Here is a 22,361-nt window from a genome sequence, read left to right as displayed (position 1 = left end):
GTGCAGGTTCATAGTTCCTTGAAAGTAGTGTCACAGGTAGATAGGATAGTGAAGAAGGTGTTTGGTTTTCTTGCCTTTATTGGTCAGAGCATTGAGTATAGGAGTTGGGAGGTCATGTTGTGGCTGTACAGGACATTGGTTGGGCCAGTTTTGGAATATTGCTTGCAATTCTGGTCTTCCTATCGAAGGATGTTGTGAAACTTGAAAGGGTTCAGAAAAAAATTTACAAGGACGTTGCCTGGGTTGGAGGATTTGAGCTATAGGGACAGGCTGAACAGGCTGGGGCTGTTTTCACTGGAACATCGGTGGCCGAGGGGGTGACTTTATAGAGGTTTATAAAATCATGAGGGGCATGGATAGGATAAACAGACAAGGTCTTTTCCCTGGGATGGGGGAGTCCAGAACTAGAGGGCATAAGTTCAGGGTGGGAGGGGAAAAATATAAAAGGGACCTAAGGGGAAGCCTTTTCATACAGAAGGGGGTGTGTATATGGAATGAGCTACCAGAGCAGAGGCTGGTACAATTACAACATTCGAAAGGCATCTGGTCGGCATGGATGAGTTGGACTGAAGGGTCTGATCTGTGCTGTACATTTCTATGACTATATTTCTATGACCAGATACCCCAACCCATTCTAGTCCCACCTGCCAGCAGCCGGCCCATATCTCTCCAAACCCTTCCTATTCATATACCCGCCCAAATGTCTTTTAAATGTTGCAACTGTACTAGCCTTCACCACTTCCTCTGGCAGCTCATTCCACACACGTACCACCCTCTGCATGGAAAGGTTGCCCCTTAGGCCTCTTTCATATTTTTCCCCTCTCACCCTAAACCTATGCCCTCTAGTTCTGGACTCCCCCACCTCAGGGAAAATATTTTGTCTATTTATCCTATCCATGCCCCTCATGATTGTATAAACCTCTATAAGGTTATCCCTCAGCCTACGATGGTCCAGGGAAAACAGCCCCAGCCTATTCAACTTCTCCCCATAGCTCAAATCCTCCAGCCCTGGCAACATCCTTGTAAATCTTTTCTGGATCCTTTCAAGTTTCACAATATCTTTCCGATAGGAAGGAGACCAGAATTGCACGTAATGTTCCAACAGTGGCTTAACCAATGTCCTGTACAGCTGCAACATGACCTCCCAACTCCTGTACTCACTATTCGGGCCAATAAACGAAAGCATACCAAACGCCTTCTTTACTATCCTATTTACTGCGACTCCGCTTTCAAGGAGCTATGAGCCTGCACTTCAAGGTCTCTTTGTTTAGCAGTACTCCCAAGGACCTTACCATTAAGTTCATAAATCCTGTTAAGATTTGCTTTCCCAAAATAAAGTACCTCACATTTATCTAAATTAAACTCCATCTGCAACTTATCCTGATATTGGGCCATCTCATAAAGATCCCATTGTAATCTGAGATAACCTTCTTCGCTGTCCACTACAACTCCAATTTTGGTGTCATCTGCAAACTTATTAACTATACCTCTTATGCTCACATCCAAATCATTTACATAAATGATGAAAAGTAGTGGACCCAGCACCGATCGTTGTGGCACTCCACTGGTCACAGGTCTCCAGTCTGAAAAACAACCCTCCACCATCACCCTTTGTCTTCTACCTTTGAGCCAGTTCTGTATCCAAATGGTTAGTTCTCCCTGTATTCCATCAGATCTAACCTTGCTCACCAGTCACCCATGGGGAACCTTGTTGAATGGAAAAGCGCAGCAAAGTGAGGGCTCCTGCTGTGCTTTTCCAGCAACACATTTTCAGCTCTGATCTCCAGCATCTGCAGCCCTCACTTTCTCCTCGAACCTTGTTGAACGCCTTACTGAAGTCCATATAGATCACATCCATTGTTCGCCCTCATCAATCCTCTTTGTTACTTCTTCAAAAACTCAATCAAATTTGTGAGACATGACTTCCCACGCACAAAGCCATGTATCCCTAATCAGTGCTTGCCTTTCCAAATACATGTCCATCCTGTCCCTCACAATTTCCTTCAACAACTTGCCCACCACTGTCAGGCTCACTGGTCTATAACTCCCTGGCTCGTCCTTACCACCTTCCTTAAACAGTGGCACCACGCTAGCCAATGTCCAGTCTTCCGGCACCACACCTTTGACTATCAATGATACAAATATCTCAGTAGGAGGCCCAGCAATCACTTCCCTAGGTTCCCACAGATTTCTGGGGTACACCTGATCAGGTCCTGGGGATTTATCCACTTTTATGCATTTCAAGACATCCATCACTACCTCCTCTGTAATATGGGAATTTTTCAAGATGTCATCATCTATTTCCCTACATTCTATATCTTCAATGTTCTTTTCCACAGTAAATACTGATGCAAAATACTCGTTTAGTATCTTCCCCATCTCCTGCGGCTCCACACAAAGGTCGCCTTGCTGATCTTTGAGGGGCCCTATTCTCCCCCTCGTTACCCTTTTGTCCTTAATGTATTTGTAAAAATTATTTGGATTCTCCTTAACTCTATTTGCCAAAGCTATCTCATGTCCCCTTTTTGCCCTCCTGATTTCTCTGTTAAGTATGCTCCTACTGCCTTTATACTCTTCTAAGGATTCACTCAATCTATCCTCTCTGTACCTGACATATGCTTCCTCCTTTTCCTTAACCAAAACCTAAATTTCTTTAATCATACAGCATTCCCTATACCTACCAGCCTTTCCTTTCACCCTAACAGGAATATACTTTCTCTGGATTCTCATTATCTCATTTCTGAAGGCTTCCCATTTTCCAGCCATCCCTTTGCTGGCGAACATCTGCCCCCAATTGGGATTTGAAAGTACTTGCCTAATACCATCAAAATTGGCCTTCCTCCAATTTAGAACTTCAACTTTTAGATCTTGTCTGACCTTTTCCAACACTATTTTAAAAGTAATAGAATTACGGTCGCTGGCCCCAAAGTGCTCCCCTACTGACACCTCAGTCACTTGCCTTACTTCCCAAGAGTAGGTCCAGTTTTGCACCTTCTCTAATAGGTACATCCACATACTGAATCAGAATTTTCTTGTTCACACTTAACAAATTCCTCTCCATCTAAACCCTTAGCACTATGGCAGTCCCAGTCTATGTTTGGAAAGTTAAAGTCCCCTACCATAACCATCCTATTATTCTTGCAGATAACTGAGACCTCCTTACAATCTGTTTTTCATTTTCCCTCTGACTGTTGTAGAAGTTTAAGAAATGCCCACACAAAGCAGTCTGCATGTCATTTCAGCGGTTCTAGAAAGATGTCAAAATCAGAATCATTAGGAAGGGCGGGGAAAACCTGAAATAATGTCTTGTGCAATTTGTCATCAAATCCTGAAATATTATTAGTGCACAATGTATCTGGATATCATTCAAATTGTGGAATATCTGCAGACAATTTGTTGTGGATGGATGATTTTTAAATCTGATCCACAGTGGGATCCTTATGATGATCCTATGATCGAAGTGACTCAGAATGATGAACTCTTTACATCAGATGTCAAAGACGATTAATAGTTTTCAAATTTTTTGATTTTAGTTAAAGGCATTCTTATAAAATTAATTCGTTCAATAAAAGATTTAATTTGGGTTTTCATATATCAGATTGACAATCACCTGCATCAACACCAAGGTTTAACGATTGTTTTGAGGTTTCATATCTTGACTTTTCTGCTTTAAAACATTGTATGTAATGGAATACTAGCTTTAATGGCAAGACATAGAGGATGGAATGTTATAGGGACTGAGCGTGTGAGCTATGGTGAGATTTGTGACAATATTGGATGAAAAATCCAGTGAGCCCCATCTCGACATTGGGAGCATCTCACTGCATCATTTATGGTTTTGCTGAGCAGTGAGGTGAGTTTCTCGTTGGGAGTGTCAAATTGCCAAGGAAGGGCGATTACAAATTGATAATCATTTTATTAACCTGATAATTCACCTCATTACTATTCAACTTCTTATCTTACTAAATGCTTGGAACCAGGTAGGGAAACTCCGCACTAAGATGTGCACTCTGGTGCACATGGGCTTTTAAAGATGGTATGATGTGGTCTTTCAGTAGAAATCTGCTGAGTGGGGAATTGTTCTGCAAACAGCACAGAAACAGTTGTTCTGGAAGCAGAATTGGAAGTGAGGAAGAGAAATCAATTGGGCACTAGTTAATGAGGAGTGTTTGGTAGGAATGGTGAGAAATTCTGCTGATCTCCGTGGCAAGAAATCCTCAAAGTTCCACACTGCTTAGACTTAGCCAAAAAATTACACAAGTGAAATTATCTAAAGGGTGTAGTGTAGGTGCTAGTTTAGTGCCACTATTCACTGTGCACTGCTTGGAAAGTGACAATGTCAGTACAAAGAAAGACTGTAATCAACAGTCTTATAGAACAACAGGGTGATTTAATAAATCATATGAAGGCATGAAGATGAGGCAGAGTAGATAGAAATAGATCTACATCAGGATGTAGAAGATTAAATATAATAGTTATTGGAAAGACGTCAGTAGAAACCCATTTTTACAAAGGTGGTTATGAAGCTTTGGAATGTACAAACAAAGGTTGTGATGTTTAAAAATGGTGAGGTCAATGTTTGAAAGTGACATTCATAGACTAAGCTGTAAATCAGAACATTGCTGTCATATTTGGACCCAGAATTTGCTTCCGCATACTCATGCCATCACTAAGCCTGTCTGTTTCCATTTCTATAACTGAGTTTGCTCTGACTTTGCTCATCTGCTGCTGAAATCCTCATTGATACTTTTGCCACCTCTATACTCAACTATTCCAATGCTACCTGTTCCCTCACATTCTACCTAAAATAACCTGACATCATCCAAAATTGTCATTTACGTTTCCTGTCTCAGTAATTATTCACATTGCTTGCTGATCTCCACTGGCCCCTGTCAAACAATATTTTGATTTTTAAAATCTCTTTGTTTTGAAATCCATGGCTTCACCCTTCCTGTATTCTGTAATCTTCTCCGGCCCTGCATACTCTGGAATTCAACACCCGTCTAGATCTAACCTCCATATGCATTCTAGATTGTAATCATTCTATCACTGTGGGCATACCTTCGCTTGCCTTGGCTGCAAGGTCTGAAATTCCGTCAAGCTACCTCTCTGCTTCTCCACTTCACTTTCTCACTTAGGGCGCTCCTTGAAACCCATGTTCCTGATCAAAAAACTTTGATTTAATCTAATAACTTGTTATATAGCTCGCTGACATGTTGTATCATGTTGTGGGAAGTTTTATTGCATTAAAAGCATGATATAACTGCCTGTTGAAAGAGTAAGGTATCGAAGGAAATGAGAACATTATGGTCTCATGAAGTTAGAATTATTTTAATTGGGGGAACAAACACTCTTTCAGTCAATCTGGGTTTTAGGGATGGACAATAAATGCTTGCTGAGCCAACAATATTCTCATCCTGTGACTGAACAAAAAAAAATTCAGTGCCTGTGCTGCAGTTTATTTTATGTTTAGAAATTTCCCTGCTGTACAGCTGCTTAGCACATGGCACATTTATAATAGTTTAAACAAAAAAGCATGATAATTGGTACTACCCATTATAAATTTGGAATTTGGAATCTATAAGAAAAAAGGTTGACTAGAAGTGTGACAACAGCAAGTAAGATTCTGTAACCAGGACATGCACACAGATGTTAGCATTGTAACATTCAGTGAATATGTAATCACTCTCTGCTTACTCTGTTTTCTCACTGACTTTCTGTACAGTCAGTATTCTTGATTTACAAAAAATCTTAATATCTAATGAAAGGGTTTGGTCACAACACATCTACAATAAAGGCCATTACTTTCAGCAATTACCCGTAACTTTCCAAACTGACTCATCAGTCAAGACTTTCAGTTTCACTTCTGGTGTCGACGCCACTCCCTCTGACCTTATGTAAAACATGTTATTTCATCTTCAGCTAATCCCAAGGGGCTCAGCTGTCCAATTAAGTGATAGTGTGCCAGAACTCCAGAGAGAGAGAGAGCGAGAGAGAGAGACCTGCCACAACTTTCCTAGTCCAACTGACACACAGCAGAGAGGCCATCTCAAGCCACAGCAAAACCAGCAGCAGAGGAAGAGTTCTGATGAAGAGCCATATAAGACTTGAAACGTTAACTCTGTTTCTGTCTGCGCAGATGCTGCCAGACCTGCTGAGCTTCTCCAGCATGTTTGTTTTAATTTTAGATTTACAGCATCTGCGATATTTTGCTCCAATTAAAGCAGTTGGAGAGGCCTTGCAATAACATGGTGAGAGGCTCCAACAGCACAGACTATCTAAAAGGTGAAGTCTCATTATTGGTCACTGTTGTTCTGTTCTGTCATTTATTAGTGTAGCCCTTATTGCAAATACTCTGCTATTACCATTTGTTTGTGTCATACTGCCTTGACAATATCATGTATGTTTATTCAGCTTTTTAAAACTGAGTAGTTTGCAGACATATGCTGAAGCGTAGCAGTAGTAGATTTTGAACTTCTGTAGGTCCAGGGCATGAGGAGGTGTGATTAGAGCAATAATGGACTGGCCAATTAAAACTGCGATGGACAAAAGCAATAGTAGTTAGATGGAGTATATTAGATGTATTAGAATGAAAACTCCAGTGGATAGGATCACACTGGAACAAGTGTACAAATCTAGGACAAATGAGAAGAGAAGATGCTGGATGTAATACTGAAGTTAGAAGGATAATGAGGGCCAGAACTAATTTTGTGAAGATGAAGGATGTGTTAACAATAAAGAAATTGATTGAATTTAATATAGGGTACTGTGTCCCGAAGATTGTAGCACACTTGAACCTTTGATGAATACAGATTGTTAATTTTCAAATTTATGATTTAACAAAACTCAAAGTTAGCTTGGACTATCAACTGGCCCAAATGTCTTGCTTCTTTAGCATTTAGTTTGTCTCAATGTGCAATCATGTTTTTGCAAAAGTTATGATGAGCCAGTTCAGTTTGGGTATTAATGGAATGTGCAGAGTAACACCTGGAGCTCCTGTGGTTCCCACAGTTACTGTACTGTCTGTTTTATTGAGACAATATGTTCACTATGAGGTGTGCTTTGTATGAATGATACATGAAACAATCATTTTACTTTTAAAGACATGTTCAGCTGATTGAAAGTCCTCCCTTTTACTTTAAGTTCCTTCTACATTCCTTGCTTCTTCCTTGATTGTGTCCATCTCAGTTGGTAGCTTGTTGAGAGGTTGGTCACTGCAGATGAATGAGTTTAAGATCCTCACAAAGGAAAGATGAGAGAGATTAGGAGAAAATTTTACTTTATTTTTAGGACAAGTAGAGCCCATGAGCGACAGAAGTGGAAAATGAATCAGCAATTTTAAAAATAGGAATTGAATAAATATTCAAAAAAAAATTTTTTTTAAATGCAAAGAATGGGACTGGAAAGTGAAATGTTTCAGACAGCAGCGACAGTGTGGCTGGAAAAATGTATGATTAAATTGGGATGTCCCACATTTTTCACTTTTATTTTAGTCTGTTGTAGCCTAGTCCTGACAGGCACAAAATTGCCTTTTCAAGGAATTGACACAAATAGTTCTTCCAAAATCAAGTTGGACAAATTTCATTGTTTGAAATCTGGGTGAATTGTGTTTTCGATATGGAAATGTCAATCCATTATTACTGCAGATTTTGTCAACCAAACCACTGTGTTTGAATAGCATAAAGTCTGCTAAGGGGATGTCAACTAGAAATGAGACAGTAAAAATTAGGTGGGGAACTGGTCAAGTTAGTTGTAAGTACTTCCCACAGTTATTTTACTGTGTTTTACTGATACAACGTGTTCACTGTGGGGTGTGCATTGAAGGAATAAGACATGAAACAATCATTTTACTTTTGAAGGCATGGTCAGCCCTTCCTTTATTTTAAATTCCTTCTGCACTTCTTGCTTCTCAATTCCTTCCTTGTATCTGTCTCAGTTGGTAGTTTGCTGGGGAAGTTTGAACACCAAGATGAACTTGTTAGATCAAATGGCCTGCTTCTGTATAACTAATACAAACTTTATGGGGTTTCTAAATGTAAAATTTAAATTTGGCTATTGAATTAAAGTTGCGCAAAAGGGCTTACTCTGCAGATCCTCTTAGAAGCCAGTGGTGTAATGGTCTGTCACTTTGTACAATTGTACAGAGCCAATGGTTGAAAAGCTGCAACTCATTTGAGGTATTTGAATGACATCATGAATTTGGATTAAAATGTTGAGTGTTTTACATTGTCTTCTAAAGCTAAAATGCATAATAACCTTGAACATATTCCTTAAGAGGTCATTTTTAATAATGAGTAAACAAAAAAATCTAAGCTTTGCAGAGTGTTTCTGCCTTCACTGCTGGTTGCCCAGTGTTCTAAATTGCAGGGAATATGTTTAGCAATAAGGAATCAGACCTGAAGTCTAAGCTCGGCCGTAGGGTTGGAGGAGATTACAGAGGCTTAGTGACAGGTTGTATATATTCTAAATGTTTGTAAGAAACAATGTTAAATTTCTTTTTAATGTCCATTTGGATATGATGCATAAATGCAGCTGAGGTGACTATTAAATCACAAAACTGGACAAAACATGAGACTGGATTGAGGACATAGATCAAGGTCAAGCCCTCTAACCAGCTGTATCTCAATTTTACTGTTGCAATTTGTGTATTTTTATTAATAAACTACCGTATTATAAAGTTAAAATATATTTGAAGGAATTTTAAATACCACTTGTAGCAATTTAGAATTACAGCCTTAATGGCTTCCATTTAAAAAACATTCAATTGTAAAAAACAAACTAACTGCAAAACTGTTGAGCTTCCGTGGAGACTGTTCCAAAATTGAAATTCTTACTGCGATCTCAATTTCTCATTAATCTGTCTCAACGATTAATGAGAACCCATGGTACCTAAATGTAGGAAGTGTACTGAGACATCATAAATTAGACCAGCATAATGTGTTTCTATTATTAAAGCAATATTTTGCATGTGTTAATTTTCATTCTTTCCATTTACAGTGTAGTTGGCTGAAGTGACTCCTAGGTTAACCCTGCTGAGGGTTCCAGGTATGAAACATTTCTTTCTGTAATTTGGTCCTGTATTGTACTTATAGCTTTTGGTATATTATATATTCTATTAAGTAGCTATTTTTATTTTTTTGACAGGAATTTCCATAATGACCACTTTTGAATGTTCAAATTCAAATAATTTTGAGACATTTCAACTAAGGAAAGGTAATGTATTTGTACATTGATGTTATATGCTCAGCACTATTATCTGTTAGAATTGTATACTGGTGCCTAGTACTGGGGTGTGGAGTATTTGAATGTGGATTTACAAACACTGAAACTTTTTGCACTTTAATCTCAGTTATTTTAAGGTGACTTAAGTCAACAGCTCAATACACTGAGAAATGTGAAAGAGTAAAAGTGTGTGGTTGGCTGGAGTGGAATCAGCAGATATCTGAGAGAAGTTGGTACTGCCTGCACTCAGAACAAAGGTTTAGCGTTCCCCAGATGATGACAGGGATAGAAATTAAGAAAGATAATACAATTTAAAGTCAAAATGAATATGAAAAGTTTAGAATGGATCTGAGAAAACAAATATGAAAAGCAAAGAGAGTACGGGGTGAGAGAGCATCTAGCATAAAATCGAATACAAAATTCTTTTTGAAGTGTACATATTGTAAAAGAGTAGTAAAAGGAGGAAATGGACCAAAAAAAGGGCTTTGAGGCTAGGTGTGATTGAAGCAATGAAAGAACACTTTGAATCTGTTTTTACCAAGGAAGAAAATGCTCTTGGCGAAAGAGAAGGCAATTGAGACACTTGAAAGTTTAACATTGACAGGAAGGACCAATCGGATAGACTGTCTGTACTTAAAAACAATAAGGGACCAAGAGAATTGAAAATGTAATATGTTGTTTAAAAACATTTGTAAAGCTAAACTACAGGCCAGTTAGTTCAACCTTGATGATAGGGAAGTTTTTAGAAATAAGAATTCAGAATAACTTAATAGTCATTTACGAAAATGTGGTTAATTTATTAAAGATTTGTTAAGGGTACGTCCTGTTTAACTACCTTGCTTGATTTTTTTTATTTAGTCGCAGAATGGTAGTGCTATTTGTGGTATACATGAATATCCATAAGAAACTTGATACTCTGTTACATCAGAAAGCTGAGAGCAAAGTTATAGCTTGTGGAATAATAGAGACAGAAGCAACATGGATCTGATATTGGCTATGTGACAGGAAAGAAAGAGTATCAGTGAATAGTTTTTTATAGACTAAAGTATTGTTTATCATGGAATTCCCCTGTTTTCCTTGATGTACATGGTAAAGTTAACATTGCTGTAAGAGTTAACCCACTGTAGAACTGCTAAGTTATGAATGAGAGAGAACTGGTGGTGGTTTAAGCAAAGGATCACCAGTCCTCAGGTGAGTGGAGAGGTTGAGACGGAAAATCTTTCCAGTTAACCTCAGCCAGTGTGAAAATTGAACCCACATTGCTTGCATCACTCTACATTGCAAACCAGCTGTCCAGCCAACTGAGCTAAACTGACCCCTCCTCCAGCCTGATGTTTAGTAATGACCTTAACCAAACTTTGTAGTTATACAAAACATGGAAGTAATGTGAAACATGATGAGGATGTCGTAGAATTTTAAAAGGACCGAGACAGTTTGGTGGAGAAGTGGCAGATGAAATGTAATGCAGGGAACCTGTTCAGTTTCTCATTTTGGTTGGACAAATGTGGAAAGATGACGGAAAAGAAAGTTTACAACTCTAAAGGGCGTGCAGGAGCCAAGAGACCTGGGTGTATAGATGCTCAAGTCAATGATGGTGGAAGGATGAGTTAAGAGTGTAGTTACTAAACCATGTAACATTTTGGCTTTTAACTAATGGAGCATAGCATGCATAAACAAGGAAGTTATTTAAACTATATAAAACACTGCTCCGTCCTCAATTGGAGCATTAGGTTTTGGACAGCAATTTGTAGGAACGATGTGATGGCTTTAACAAGGATGCAGAATGATTTCAGAAGTAGTTCTAAACACGAGGAGCTCTGGTTGTGTGAAAGGATTGGAGGATTGGGACTATTTCCCTTGCTGCAGATAACGTTGAGGTGAGATTTGGTAGAAGCATCCAAAATCATGAGGGGTCTCGGCTTGGAAAAACTATTCTCATTGGAAAGAACAAGAGCCAGAGGGAATAGATCTCAGGTAACTGGTGAAATAAATGATGATAACATGAGAAAACCATGCTTCACACAGTGAGTGGGTATGACCTGAACTGCAGTGTTTGAGAGGAGTGGAGGTAGGGCCAGTTGAATATTTCAGAAAGGAGCTGGATCATTACCTGAAAAGGATAAATAATTACAGGACTATAGGGGAACGGAAGAGGAATGGCACCAGATGACTTGTTCCTGGCCGCACAAACATGATGGGTTGAATAGTCTCCTAGAGTGCTGTAACTACACTATATTTCAAAGGCCCCTTCAAATTTTAACTCTAACCCAGCTTTTACCCAATGACCTGAAGACACCAGGAAAAGAAGGTACTTATGGTCTTACGAATATCAATAAATATGGAATTACTTCACCCAGCTCTTCCATTTAGGGCTGTAATTATAGCTCAGTGAAATCACCCTTGCTTCTGAGTAAGAAAGCTGTGGATGCAAGAGTGTTCAGCACAATATCTCAGCTGACATTCCAATACAGTGCAGAGCTGTGTTTCAGATTAGACATTAAACCGAGAGCCTAGGAGCCACCACTAAGTGGACATTAATTTTTTTTTTTTAGATTAGATTAGATTAGATTAGATTAGATTACAGTGTGGAAACAGGCCCTTCGGCCCAACAAGTCCACACCGACCCGCCGAAGCGAAACCCACCCATACCCCTACATTTACCCCTTACCTAACACTATGGGCAATTTAGTATGGCCAATTCACCTGACCCTGCACATCTTTGGACTGTGGGAGGAAACCGGAGCACCCGGAGGAAACCCACGCAGACACGGGGAGAACGTGCAAACTCCACACAGTCAGTCGCCTGAGGCGGGAATTGAACCCGGGTCTCTGGCGCTGTGAGGCAGCAGTGCTAACCACTGTGCCACCGTGCCGCCCACCAATTTCTCTACGACAACATTTTGAGATCAGGAGAGCTTTCTTCAGTGCCTGAGCAAAGTGTATTTCTCATTAGCATCGCAAAACAGATCATCAGATTGTTATTACTTTGGTGTTTGGGGGACCTTGCTGTGTGCAAATTCACTACACCATTGCTATATTATAACAGTGATGACACTTCAAAAAGGGAAATACTCAATTAGTCTGTGGCAAAGGTGCTAGAAATGTCGTATGTTATAAGGCTTCAAGATGCTCTTGGTATCTTGCTGGATTGGCCCATTCTACTGTTTAAAATTGAGCAGCTGTAAGAGAATACTGTTTGGGGCTTTTTTGAGATGTTATATGTAGCATAGATGCAGGAGAACCAGTGAATGAGGTGTATTTGTATTATAAGAAGGCTTTTAGAGTCATAGAGATGTACAGCATGGAATTGCAATTGTTGCAATTGTACCAGCCTCCACCACTTCCTCTGGCAGCTCATTCCATACCCGTACCACCCTCTGTGTGAAAAAGTTGCCCCTTAGGTCTCTTTTATATCTTTCCCCTCTCACTCTAAACCCATGGCCTCTAGTTCTGGACTCCCTGACCCTCATAATTTTGTAAACCTCTATAAGGTCACCCCTCAGCCTCTAATGCTTCAGGGAAAACAGCCCCAGCCTGTTCAGCCTCTCCCTGTACCTCAAATCCTCCAACCCTGGCAACATCTTTATAAATTTTTTCTGAACCCTTTCAAGTTTTACAACATCTTTCCGATAGGAAGGAGATCAGAATTGCATGCAATATTCCAACAGTGGCCTTACCAATGTCCTATACAGCCACAACATGACCTCCCAACTCCTGTACTCAATACTCTGACCAATAAACAAAAGCATACCAAACACCACCTTCACTATCCTATCTACCTGTGTCATTACTTTCAAGGGGCTATGAACCTGCACTCCAAGGTCTCTTTGTTCAGCAACACTCCCTAGGACCTTACCATTAAGTGTATAAGTCCTGCTAAGATTTGCTTTCCCAAAATGCAACACCTCGCATTTATCTGAATTAAAGTCCATCTTCCACTTCCCAGCCCATTGTCCCATCTGGTCCAGATCCTGTTGTAATCTGAGGTAACCCTCTTCGCTGTCCACTACACGTCCGATTTTGTTGTCATCTGCAAACTTACTAACTGTACCTCTTGTGCTCGCATCCAAATCATTTATGTAAATGACAAAAAGTAGAGGGCCCAGCACTGATCCTTGTGGTACTCCACTGGTCACAGGCCTCCAGTCTGAAAAACAACCCTCCACCACCACCCTCTGACTTTTACCTTTGAGCCAGTTCTGTATCCAAATGGCTAGTTCTCCCTGTATTCTATGAGTTCTAACCTTGCTAATCAGTCTCCCATGGGGAACCTTGTTGAACACCTTACTGAAGTCCATATAGATCACATCTACTGCTCTTCCCTCATCAATCCTCTTTGTTACTTCTTCAAAAAATTCAATCAAGTTTTGGAGATATGATTTCCCACGCACAAAGCCATGTTGACTATCTCGAATCAGTCCTTGCCTTTCCAGATACATTTATATCCTGTCCCTCAGAATTCCCTCCAACAACTTGCCCGCCACCGATGTCAAGCTCACCAGTCTATAGTTCCCTGGCTTGTCCTTACCACCCTTCTTAAACAGTGGCACCACGTTAGCCAACCTCCAGTCTTCCAGCACCCCACCTGTGACTATCGATGATACAAATATCTCAGCAAGAGGCCCAGCAATTACTTCTCTAGCTTCCCACAGAGTTCTTGGATACACCTGATCAGGTCCTGGGGATTTATCCACTTTTATGCTGGATGTCTTGAAATGCATAAAAGTGGATAAATCCCCAGTACCTGATCAGGTGTATCCAAGAACTCTGTGGGAAGCTAGAGAAGTGATTGCTGGGCCTCTTGCTGAGATATTTATATCATCGATAGTCACAGGTGGGGTGCCGGAAGACTGGAGGTTGGCTAACGTGGTGCCACTGTTTAAAAGACATCCAGCACTTCCTCCTCTGTAATATGGACATTTTGTAAGATGTCACCATCTATTTCCCTACAGTCTATATCTTCCATATCCTTTTCCACAGTAAATACTGATGCAAAATAACCTTAATGTATTTGTAAAAACCCTTTGGATTCTCCTTAATTCTATTTGCCAAAGCTATCTCATGTCCCCTTTTTACCCTCCTGATTTCCCTCTTGAGTATACTCCTACTTCTTTTATACTCTTCTAAGGATTCACTCGATCTATCCTGTCTATACCTGACATATGCTTCCTTCCTTTTCTTAACCAAACTCTCAATTTATTTAGTCATCCAGCATTCCCTATACCTACCAGCCTTTCCTTTCACCCTGACAGGAATATACTTTCTCTGGATTCTCGTTATCTCCTTTCTGAAGGCTTCCCATTTTCCAGCCGTCCCTTTACCTGCGAACATCTGCCCCTAAACAGCTTTCGATAGTTCTTGTCTAGTACCGTCAAAATTGGCCTTTCTCCAATTTAGAACTTATTTCCCAAGAGTAGGTCAAGTTTTGCACCTCCACACACTGAATCAGAAAATTGTCTTGTGTGCATTTAACAAATTCCTCTCCATGAAAACCTTTAACACTATGGCAGTCCCAGTCTATGTTTGGAAAGTTAATATCCCCTATCATAACCACCCTATTATTCTTACAGATAACTGAGATTGTATATGATGTTGAGATGAGATGGTTCAGATGAGGCGATGGAGAGTTACAGATTAGCGAGGAAGGATTTAAAGTGAGAGTTAAGAAGAACAAGGAAGGGACATGAACAGTTTTTAACAGGTAGAATAAAGGAGAACCCTAAAGCCTTCTATAGGTATGTGAGGAATAAATGGATGACTAGGGTAGGAATAGGACCAGTCAAAGACAGAAATGGGAAGTTGTGTGTGGATACTTTCGAGATCGGAGAGGTGCTAAACAAATATTTCTCATCCCTTTTCATTCAGGAAAGGAGAATATTGTAGAGGAGAAGAATTGGGTTATGGGATATTAGACTAGAAAGAATCGAGGTTAGTAAGGAAAAGGTGTTATAAATTCTAAAAGGAGTAAAAATAGACAAGTACCCTGGGCTGGATAAGATTTATCTAAGGATTCTCTGGGAAGCTAGGGAGGAGATGTTGGAGCCTTCGGCCTTGATCTTTGAGTTGTCATTGTCTACAGGTTTTGTATCAGAGAACTGGAGGATTGCAAATGTTGTGCCCTTGTTTAAGAAGGGCAGTAGAGATGACCCAGGTAATTATAGACCAGTGAGCCTTACGTCTGTTGTTGGAAACGTTTTGGAAAGGATTATAAGAGATAGGATTTATAATCATCTAGCAGGCAACGATTTGATTGCAGATAGTCAACATGGTTTCGTCAAGGGCAGGTCATGTCCCACAAACCACATTGAGTTTTTTGAGAAGGTGACCACGCATGTAGATGAGGGTAGGGCAGTTTATCTGCTGTCATGGACTTCAGTAAAGCCTTTCATAAGGTTCCACATGGTAGGCTGTTGAAGAAAATGCAGAGGCATGGGATTGAGGGTGATTTAGCAGTTTGGATTCAAAACTGGAAAATATTCAGCCTGAAGCCCAGTTACTAGTGGTGTACCACAACGATCTGTTTTGGGACCACTGCTGTTTGTCATTTTTAGAAATGACTTAGACACAGGCATAGGTAGATGAGTTAGTAGGTTTGCAGATTATACTAAAGTCAGTGGAGTAGTGGACAGTGTGGAAGAATGTTGCAGGTTGCAAGGGGACTTGGATAAACTGCAGAATTGGGCTGAGAGATGGCAAACAGAGTTCAATGTGAGGTGATTCACTTTGGGAAGAATAACAGGAAGGCAGAATACTGGGTTAATGGAAAGATTCTTGGTAGTGAATGTGCAGAGGGATCTTGGAGTCCATGTACATAGATCCATGAAAGTTGCCACCCAGGTTGATAGTGCTGTTATGAAGGCATATGGTGTGTTAGGTTTTATTGGTAGAGGGATTGAGTTCCAGAGCCATAATGTCATGCTGCAAATATATAAAACTCTAGTGCGGCTGCACTTGGAATATTGAATCCAGTTCTGGTCGCCCCATTACTGGAAGGATGTGGAAGCATTGGAAAAGGTGCAGAGGAGATTTACCAGGATGTTGCATGGTCTGGAGGGAAGTTCGTATGAGGAAAGGCTGAGAAACTTGGATCTATTCTCGTAGGAAAGAAGAAGGCTAAGAGGGGATTTGATAGAGATATACAAAATGATCAGAGGATTAGATAGGGTAGACAGTGAAAGTCTTTTTCCTAGGATGATGATGTCAGCTTGTACAAGGGGGCATAGCTGCAAATTGAGGGGTGATAGATTTAAGACAGATGTCAGAGGCAGGTTCTTTACTCAGAGTGGTAAGGGCGTGGAATGCCCTGCCTGCCAATGTAGTTAACTCAGCCATATTAGCGACATTTAAACAGTCCTTGGATAAACACATGGATGATGAGGGGGTTGGGCTTAGGTTAGTTCACAGGTCAGCACAACATCAAGGGCCGAAGGCCGTGTTCTGCGCTGTATTGTTCTGTTATATGTTCTATAATGTTCTATACCTGGCATATTATGTACTGTTTTGACCTCCTTATCTCAGGAAGAGAGTACTTGCCATAGACAGTGTGCAACCAAGGACCACTAGCCTAATTCCTCAGACGGTAGAATTTTCTTATGAGAAGTGATTGAGAAAACTGGGCTTGTATTGTCTTGAGTTTCAGAGAATGAGAGGTGATCCCATTGAAATTATAGAATTCTTACAAAATTTGACAGGATGGAAGTAAATAGGATATATCTTCTGATTGGTGACTTTAGAAATAGAGATATAATCGCAGAGTAATGGGTAGGCCGTTCCAAACTGGGATGAAATTTGATGTTTTCACTTAGAGAATAATGCATCTTTGGAACTCCTTAACCCTGAATTCTGTGGAAGCTGAATCATTATGCATGATTAAGACAGAAAGTATTTTTTTCCTAGAGATCATTGACTGATCACAGTAAAGTGGCGTTGAGGTAAATGATTAATTGAATTATGGAGCAGACTTGATCGGCTGAATGGCTGACACCTCCTCTAGTCTTCCTAAATTTTATTTGTTCTGCAAGCTTTGTGGCACTGAAGAATCTGAAGTTTGGGATGCTAACAGACCCCCCCCCCCCCACCCCTTGGGAAAGTGATCATGTAAAGGGCTGGACTGAAGAGTAGTGCAGTGCAGATTGCATGTTAGTATTTCACACCCGTAGCAAATTCCTGATTGTAGGCCAACCTGGGGATGACTAGTCCTCCTCGAAGAAAGAAGACTGCCAGTCTCTGTGGATGCAGGAGCATCCCTTCCCGCAGTTAGTCTCTGACCAAGGCTTAAAGCAGCTTATAGAATGTGAGAAAAATGCAGGAAGAAAATTGTTTCGAAGAGTATAAAAGTTAGTTGCATCGTAGAGGCATCGCTTACTTTGCTTTCAGATTTAATGCAACATTTGTTTCCAAATGTGAACAGTAACACTTTTGAAAGTGTTAATAATTATAACAGGACATAATAAGGTTAGGAAGTCATCTGCAAGGTATAAGTTATGTTTTGTGTATTGTTTCAAGAAATATAAGTTCAGTGGATGAATCCCTTGTTTTGAAATGAGTTTTGAAGAAGTGTCACTGGAGCCGAAACATTAACTGTGATTTCTCTCCACGCGTGCTGCCAGACCTGCTGAGTTTTTCCAGCAATTTCTGCATTTGTTTTTGATTTCCAGCATTCACAGTTCTTTCTTTTTTGTTTGTTCAGGATTAGTCCCTTGGTTTGAACTATGGCTAGTGCACTGCTATCCCTTGAACAGTTCTGAGCTGACCTTCTGGTTCTTTTCACTTTACGTACATAGAGAGGGATTATTGTGTAGATATAGGTTCAGACCTTTCATCTTCTGCATTTATTGCATTTATCGGAAAATGGTGTGAATTACAGCAGCATTCTAGCATAAGACTCTTATTTTCGATGCTTGGTTTTAATGCTCAGCATATAGCCAAAGCTGATATCAAATTCTGCAGCTGGCATGGTATTACACTAATGTTATGGACATTTAATCTAATGTGCTTCATTAGAGCATTCATAGTAGTACAGAAAGCACACAAACCTCCTGCCATCTAATACTTTGAATTTCATTGTGAAGCGTTGCGATTTAATACGGAAGGTATAGTGTCAGATTTAGAGTATTGCCAGATTCAAGCAGTGCAGAGTTATACTGTAAGCTCTGCATTGCTCAAACAAATTGAGGAAAACACAAATGAGTGGGTAAGCTGGGTCTTTACTAACACTAAAGTATTAATTTTGAATAAAGCAGACTGAGCCCTCCTTTGGCAATGACTTGCTAGGATTTGGCAGTGATTTTAGTCTGATGTTCTGTTGCTTGCTGAGTGTTAAGGCACATCAGCAATCATTTTGTAACAAAGGAGAAAATTATACTCAGCCTGTTAATTTCAAAATGTATCCTCAGAGAGCAACAGGGGGTTGCTGTCCATTTTATAGATAATGTCCTGACTATATCATATTTTTAAACTATTTACATTAGCCTTGAAATGGTCTGCTTAATATTGTATTCCACATATTGCAAGCTCCTTGGGCAATGTTTTCAATGATGATGTGACTGTGGCATTTGCAGACCCTACAGTGTGGATTCACTTTTCACTGTTGGCACCCATTGGTCTCTCATAGTACTGTTCCCAGCAAGATTAATTGTTTGGTAGTACAGAACTTGAGTGTTGGTGATAAAAGGCACAACTTGTCAAAGCTTTTTATCTTGCACTCATCAGGTCAATTTCCAAAATATCAATTCAAGGGAAAACCTATGCTGCTGTCATAGTCCACTTGTCAAACAATCTCCTGTCATGTCACATAAATGTTAGTTTTGCACTTGAATTAGTTTTCTTTGAAATTGTCCTAATGAGTGTAAGATGGAAAGCTTTGACAAGATGTGGAGGTGCCGGTGTTGGACTGGGATGAGCAAAGTTAAAAATCACACAACACCAGGTTATAGTCCAACAGGTTTATTTGGAGGTACTAGCTTTCAGAGTGCTACTTCTTCATCAGGTGGTTGTGGAGCCAGATCACACAACACAGAATTTATAGCAACAGGATTGTAGATTACTAACAGTGTGGAAACAGGCCCTTCAGCCCAACAAGTCCACACCAACCCGCCAAAACGTAACCCACCCAGACCCATTCCCCTACACCTAACACTACGGGTAATTTAGCCTGGCCAATTCACCTATCCTGCACATTTTTGGATTGTGGGAGGAAACCAGAGCATCCGGAGGAAACCCACGCAAACACGGGGAGAATGTGCAAACTCCATACAGAGAATCGTCTGAGGCAGGAATTGAACCCAGGTCTCTGGTGCTGTGAGGCAGCAGTGCTAACCACTGTGCCACCGTGCCGCCATGTAGTGTCATAGAAGGTAATATTAAACAAATTTAGCTTAAGTCTTTCATCTTTTAGAATGATCATGATAGTTTGGTTCCTTCATATGTAATCCCCAGAAGTTTCTTAAAGATACACTTTCAAGATAACTTTAACAATAGCTGCCATCTCAGTTCAGATAATGCATTGAAGGTGTGAGGTTAAAGTCTGTCTGTGTCCCAGTGTTAGGTCAGACTGATTCTATTTCTAAAGTGGAATTTACAGAATCTTACATGAATTTATGCAGTTTTTGAGCAAAATGAAATATAATTCTGCAAATACAAATTCACCCCACAAACTTATATTTATGTACATGCAGGGGTGACTGTGTGCGTGTGTGTGTGTGCGTGTGTGTGTGTGCGTGTGTGCGCATGTGTGTGTGTGCGCGTGTGTGCGTGTGTGTGTTGCGCCCGACGTCCCGGTTGCAGCCAACCCCATAGGTACCACACCTGGCTATCAGCCGCTCCTCGGCCACATTGCGTTGCTGCCTGTCCCGACGTCCACCTTGGAGGATGGTCACCCAAAGGGTACCGCACTTGGCTATCAACCTCTCCTCGGCCACTTTGCGTTGTTGCCTGTCCCGAAGTCCACCTTGGAGGATGGTCACCCAAAGGTCTGGGGCCGAACGTCCCGGACAGCTGAAGCGTTCTCCGACTGGGAGGGAACACTACTGACTGGTGATGGTTGTGCGGTGTGCATTCATTCGTTGCTGCAGCCTCTGCTCAGTCTCACCAATGTACCATACCTCAGGGCACCCTTGCTTGCAGCTTATGAGATAGACAACATTGGCCGAGTCACATGAGCACCTGCCATGTACATGACGGGTGCTGTCCCCACGTGTCATGGTGGTATCCATGTCAACACCCTGACACGGATACCACATTTACATGTGGGGACACCACCCACCAAGAAGAGTCATATTGGACTGAAAATGTTAACTCTATTTCTCTCCACAGATGCTGTCAGACTAACTGAGTTTTTACAGCATTCTTTGTATTTGTTTATTTCAGAGTTCTAGCATTCATAGTATTTTGCTTTTTTTCTCTGTGTATCTTGTTACTTACCTTCAGCCAGCTTGTTCTCTATCTTAGTGATATTAATAGGGAGAGAGTAACTTTGATGGGAACAGTGTCAGTCAGAATAGAGCAGGAGACAGCAGTGGGGTCAGGAGTGGCAGAGGAGAGAGCAGTGAGATGTTGTAATGAGCAGAGTAAATTCGTATTAAGCATTGCCATATACTGGAAACTGTCTCTCCAAAAGGCAGAAAATGCGTAATCAGATATAAAGAGGAAAGGTTCTAAGGATTGAGACAGATAGTCTGCGAAAGTCAGTAGATAAACCATAAACCCAATGGATGTTGAATTTCTACTTTGCAGACCAAACCTGGGAAGTCAGAGCTAACAACAGGAGATATCACACCCAAGTCAAGGAACCTTTCTTCCTCTGCTTTAAGACAAGGAAATATGCTGTAAGTTTCTTTCTCTTTTTTGAATACCTCAAATCTGATATTTCACGTTAGCAAGTCTTTCCTGCAGAGCCAAAAACATAAACGCATTTTCAATCTAGAAGCTTTCTTGGAAATGGCCCTGGTTAAATGTGTCATTAGGGTTTTGCTTTCACAGATGTAATAAGAGCAGCTTCAAGCAAATCCCTGCTTGATATTTTCAGAAAATATATTCCTGAATATTTTATATTGAAAATTACTGTACTTATGCAGACATAACGACTTTAGACCTATTTTTCTGCATTGACCTAATTGACTTGACCAAACCTTCTTTCACCTTGTTTCCAGTAAGGACTGCATTCCATCCTTCCAGTTTCTCCATCTCCAATGTATCTGTTCCAATGATACCACTTTCCATTGGGATGCCTCAGATATGTTTTCCTTTTTTCCTGAACTGAGAATTAACCCATTATTGTTGACAGGGTCTTCAGCCTTATCTAACCCATTTCCTGCACTTTTGCCCTCACTCCTTCCCTTCCCTTCCCTTCCCTTCCCTTCCAGAACTAGAATAATGTTGGCAAAAATGAGGAATGCAGATGCTGGAGATTAGAGTCGAGAGTGTGGTGCTGGAAAAGCACAGCAGGTCAGGCAGCATCCGAGGAGCAGGAAAATCAACGTTTCGGGTAAAAGCACTTCATCAGGAATGAGGCTAGGAGCCTTGGGGTGGAGAGGTAAATGGGAGTGGGAGCTGGGGGAAGGTAACTGAAAGTGCAATAGGTGGATGGAGGTGGGGGTAATGGTGATAGGTCAGAAACGTGGGTGGAACAGCTAGGTGGGAAGGAAGATGGACAGATGGGACAGGTCATGCTGAGCTGGAAAGTTGGAACTGGGATAAGGTGGGGAAATGAGGAAACTGGTGAAATTTGCATTGATGTCATGGGGTTGGAGGGTACCAAGGCAGAAGAGGAAGCATTCTTCCTCCAGGCATTGGATGGTAAGGGAGTGGCGATGGAGGAGGCCCAGGACCTGCAGAGTAGGAGGGGGAGTTGAAATATTCGGCCATAGAGTGGTGAGGTTGGTTGGTGCTGTTGGTGCAGGTGTCCCGGAGATGTACCCTAAAGCGCTCTGCGAGTAGGCGTCCTGTCTCCCCAATGTAGAGGAGACCGTATTGGGAGCAATGGATACAGTGAATGACATCTGTGGAAGTGCAGGTGGAACTCTGATGGATGTGAAAGGCTCCTTTGGGGCCTTGGACAGAGGTGAGGGAGGAGGTGTGGGCACAGGTTTTGCAATTCCTGCAGTGGCAGGGGAAGGTGCCGGGAGGGGAGGGTGGGTTGT

The 22,361-nt window shown here is 41.0% G+C and overlaps 1 protein-coding gene across 10 annotated transcripts in view; it reads left to right on the top strand.

Moving 5' to 3' along the window:
- Window positions 1–22,361, top strand: part of atp8b3 (ATPase phospholipid transporting 8B3) — a 118,606-nt gene that overhangs the window by 7,154 nt on the left and 89,091 nt on the right. For 6 of the 10 annotated variants that reach the window (XM_043721169.1, XM_043721162.1, XM_043721164.1 and 3 more), the window contains 3 exons: window positions 8,998–9,045; window positions 9,145–9,213; window positions 20,956–21,047. In XM_043721169.1, the coding sequence (XP_043577104.1) occupies window positions 9,156–9,213; window positions 20,956–21,047 (150 nt within the window). In that variant the 5' untranslated portion in view covers window positions 8,998–9,045; window positions 9,145–9,155. Of the gene's footprint in view, window positions 1–5,999; window positions 6,286–8,997; window positions 9,046–9,123; window positions 9,214–20,955; window positions 21,048–22,361 lie in introns of those variants that run through there. The other 4 variants (XM_043721166.1, XM_043721168.1, XM_043721167.1 and 1 more) reach the window with 3 other exon arrangements.

This window comes from Chiloscyllium plagiosum, chromosome 31 (genome assembly GCF_004010195.1).
Source record: "Chiloscyllium plagiosum isolate BGI_BamShark_2017 chromosome 31, ASM401019v2, whole genome shotgun sequence".
Taxonomy (NCBI): domain Eukaryota; kingdom Metazoa; phylum Chordata; class Chondrichthyes; order Orectolobiformes; family Hemiscylliidae; genus Chiloscyllium; species Chiloscyllium plagiosum.
The sequence above is the reverse complement of the archived record's forward strand: the minus strand, read 5'-3'. Positions and strand labels throughout refer to the sequence as shown.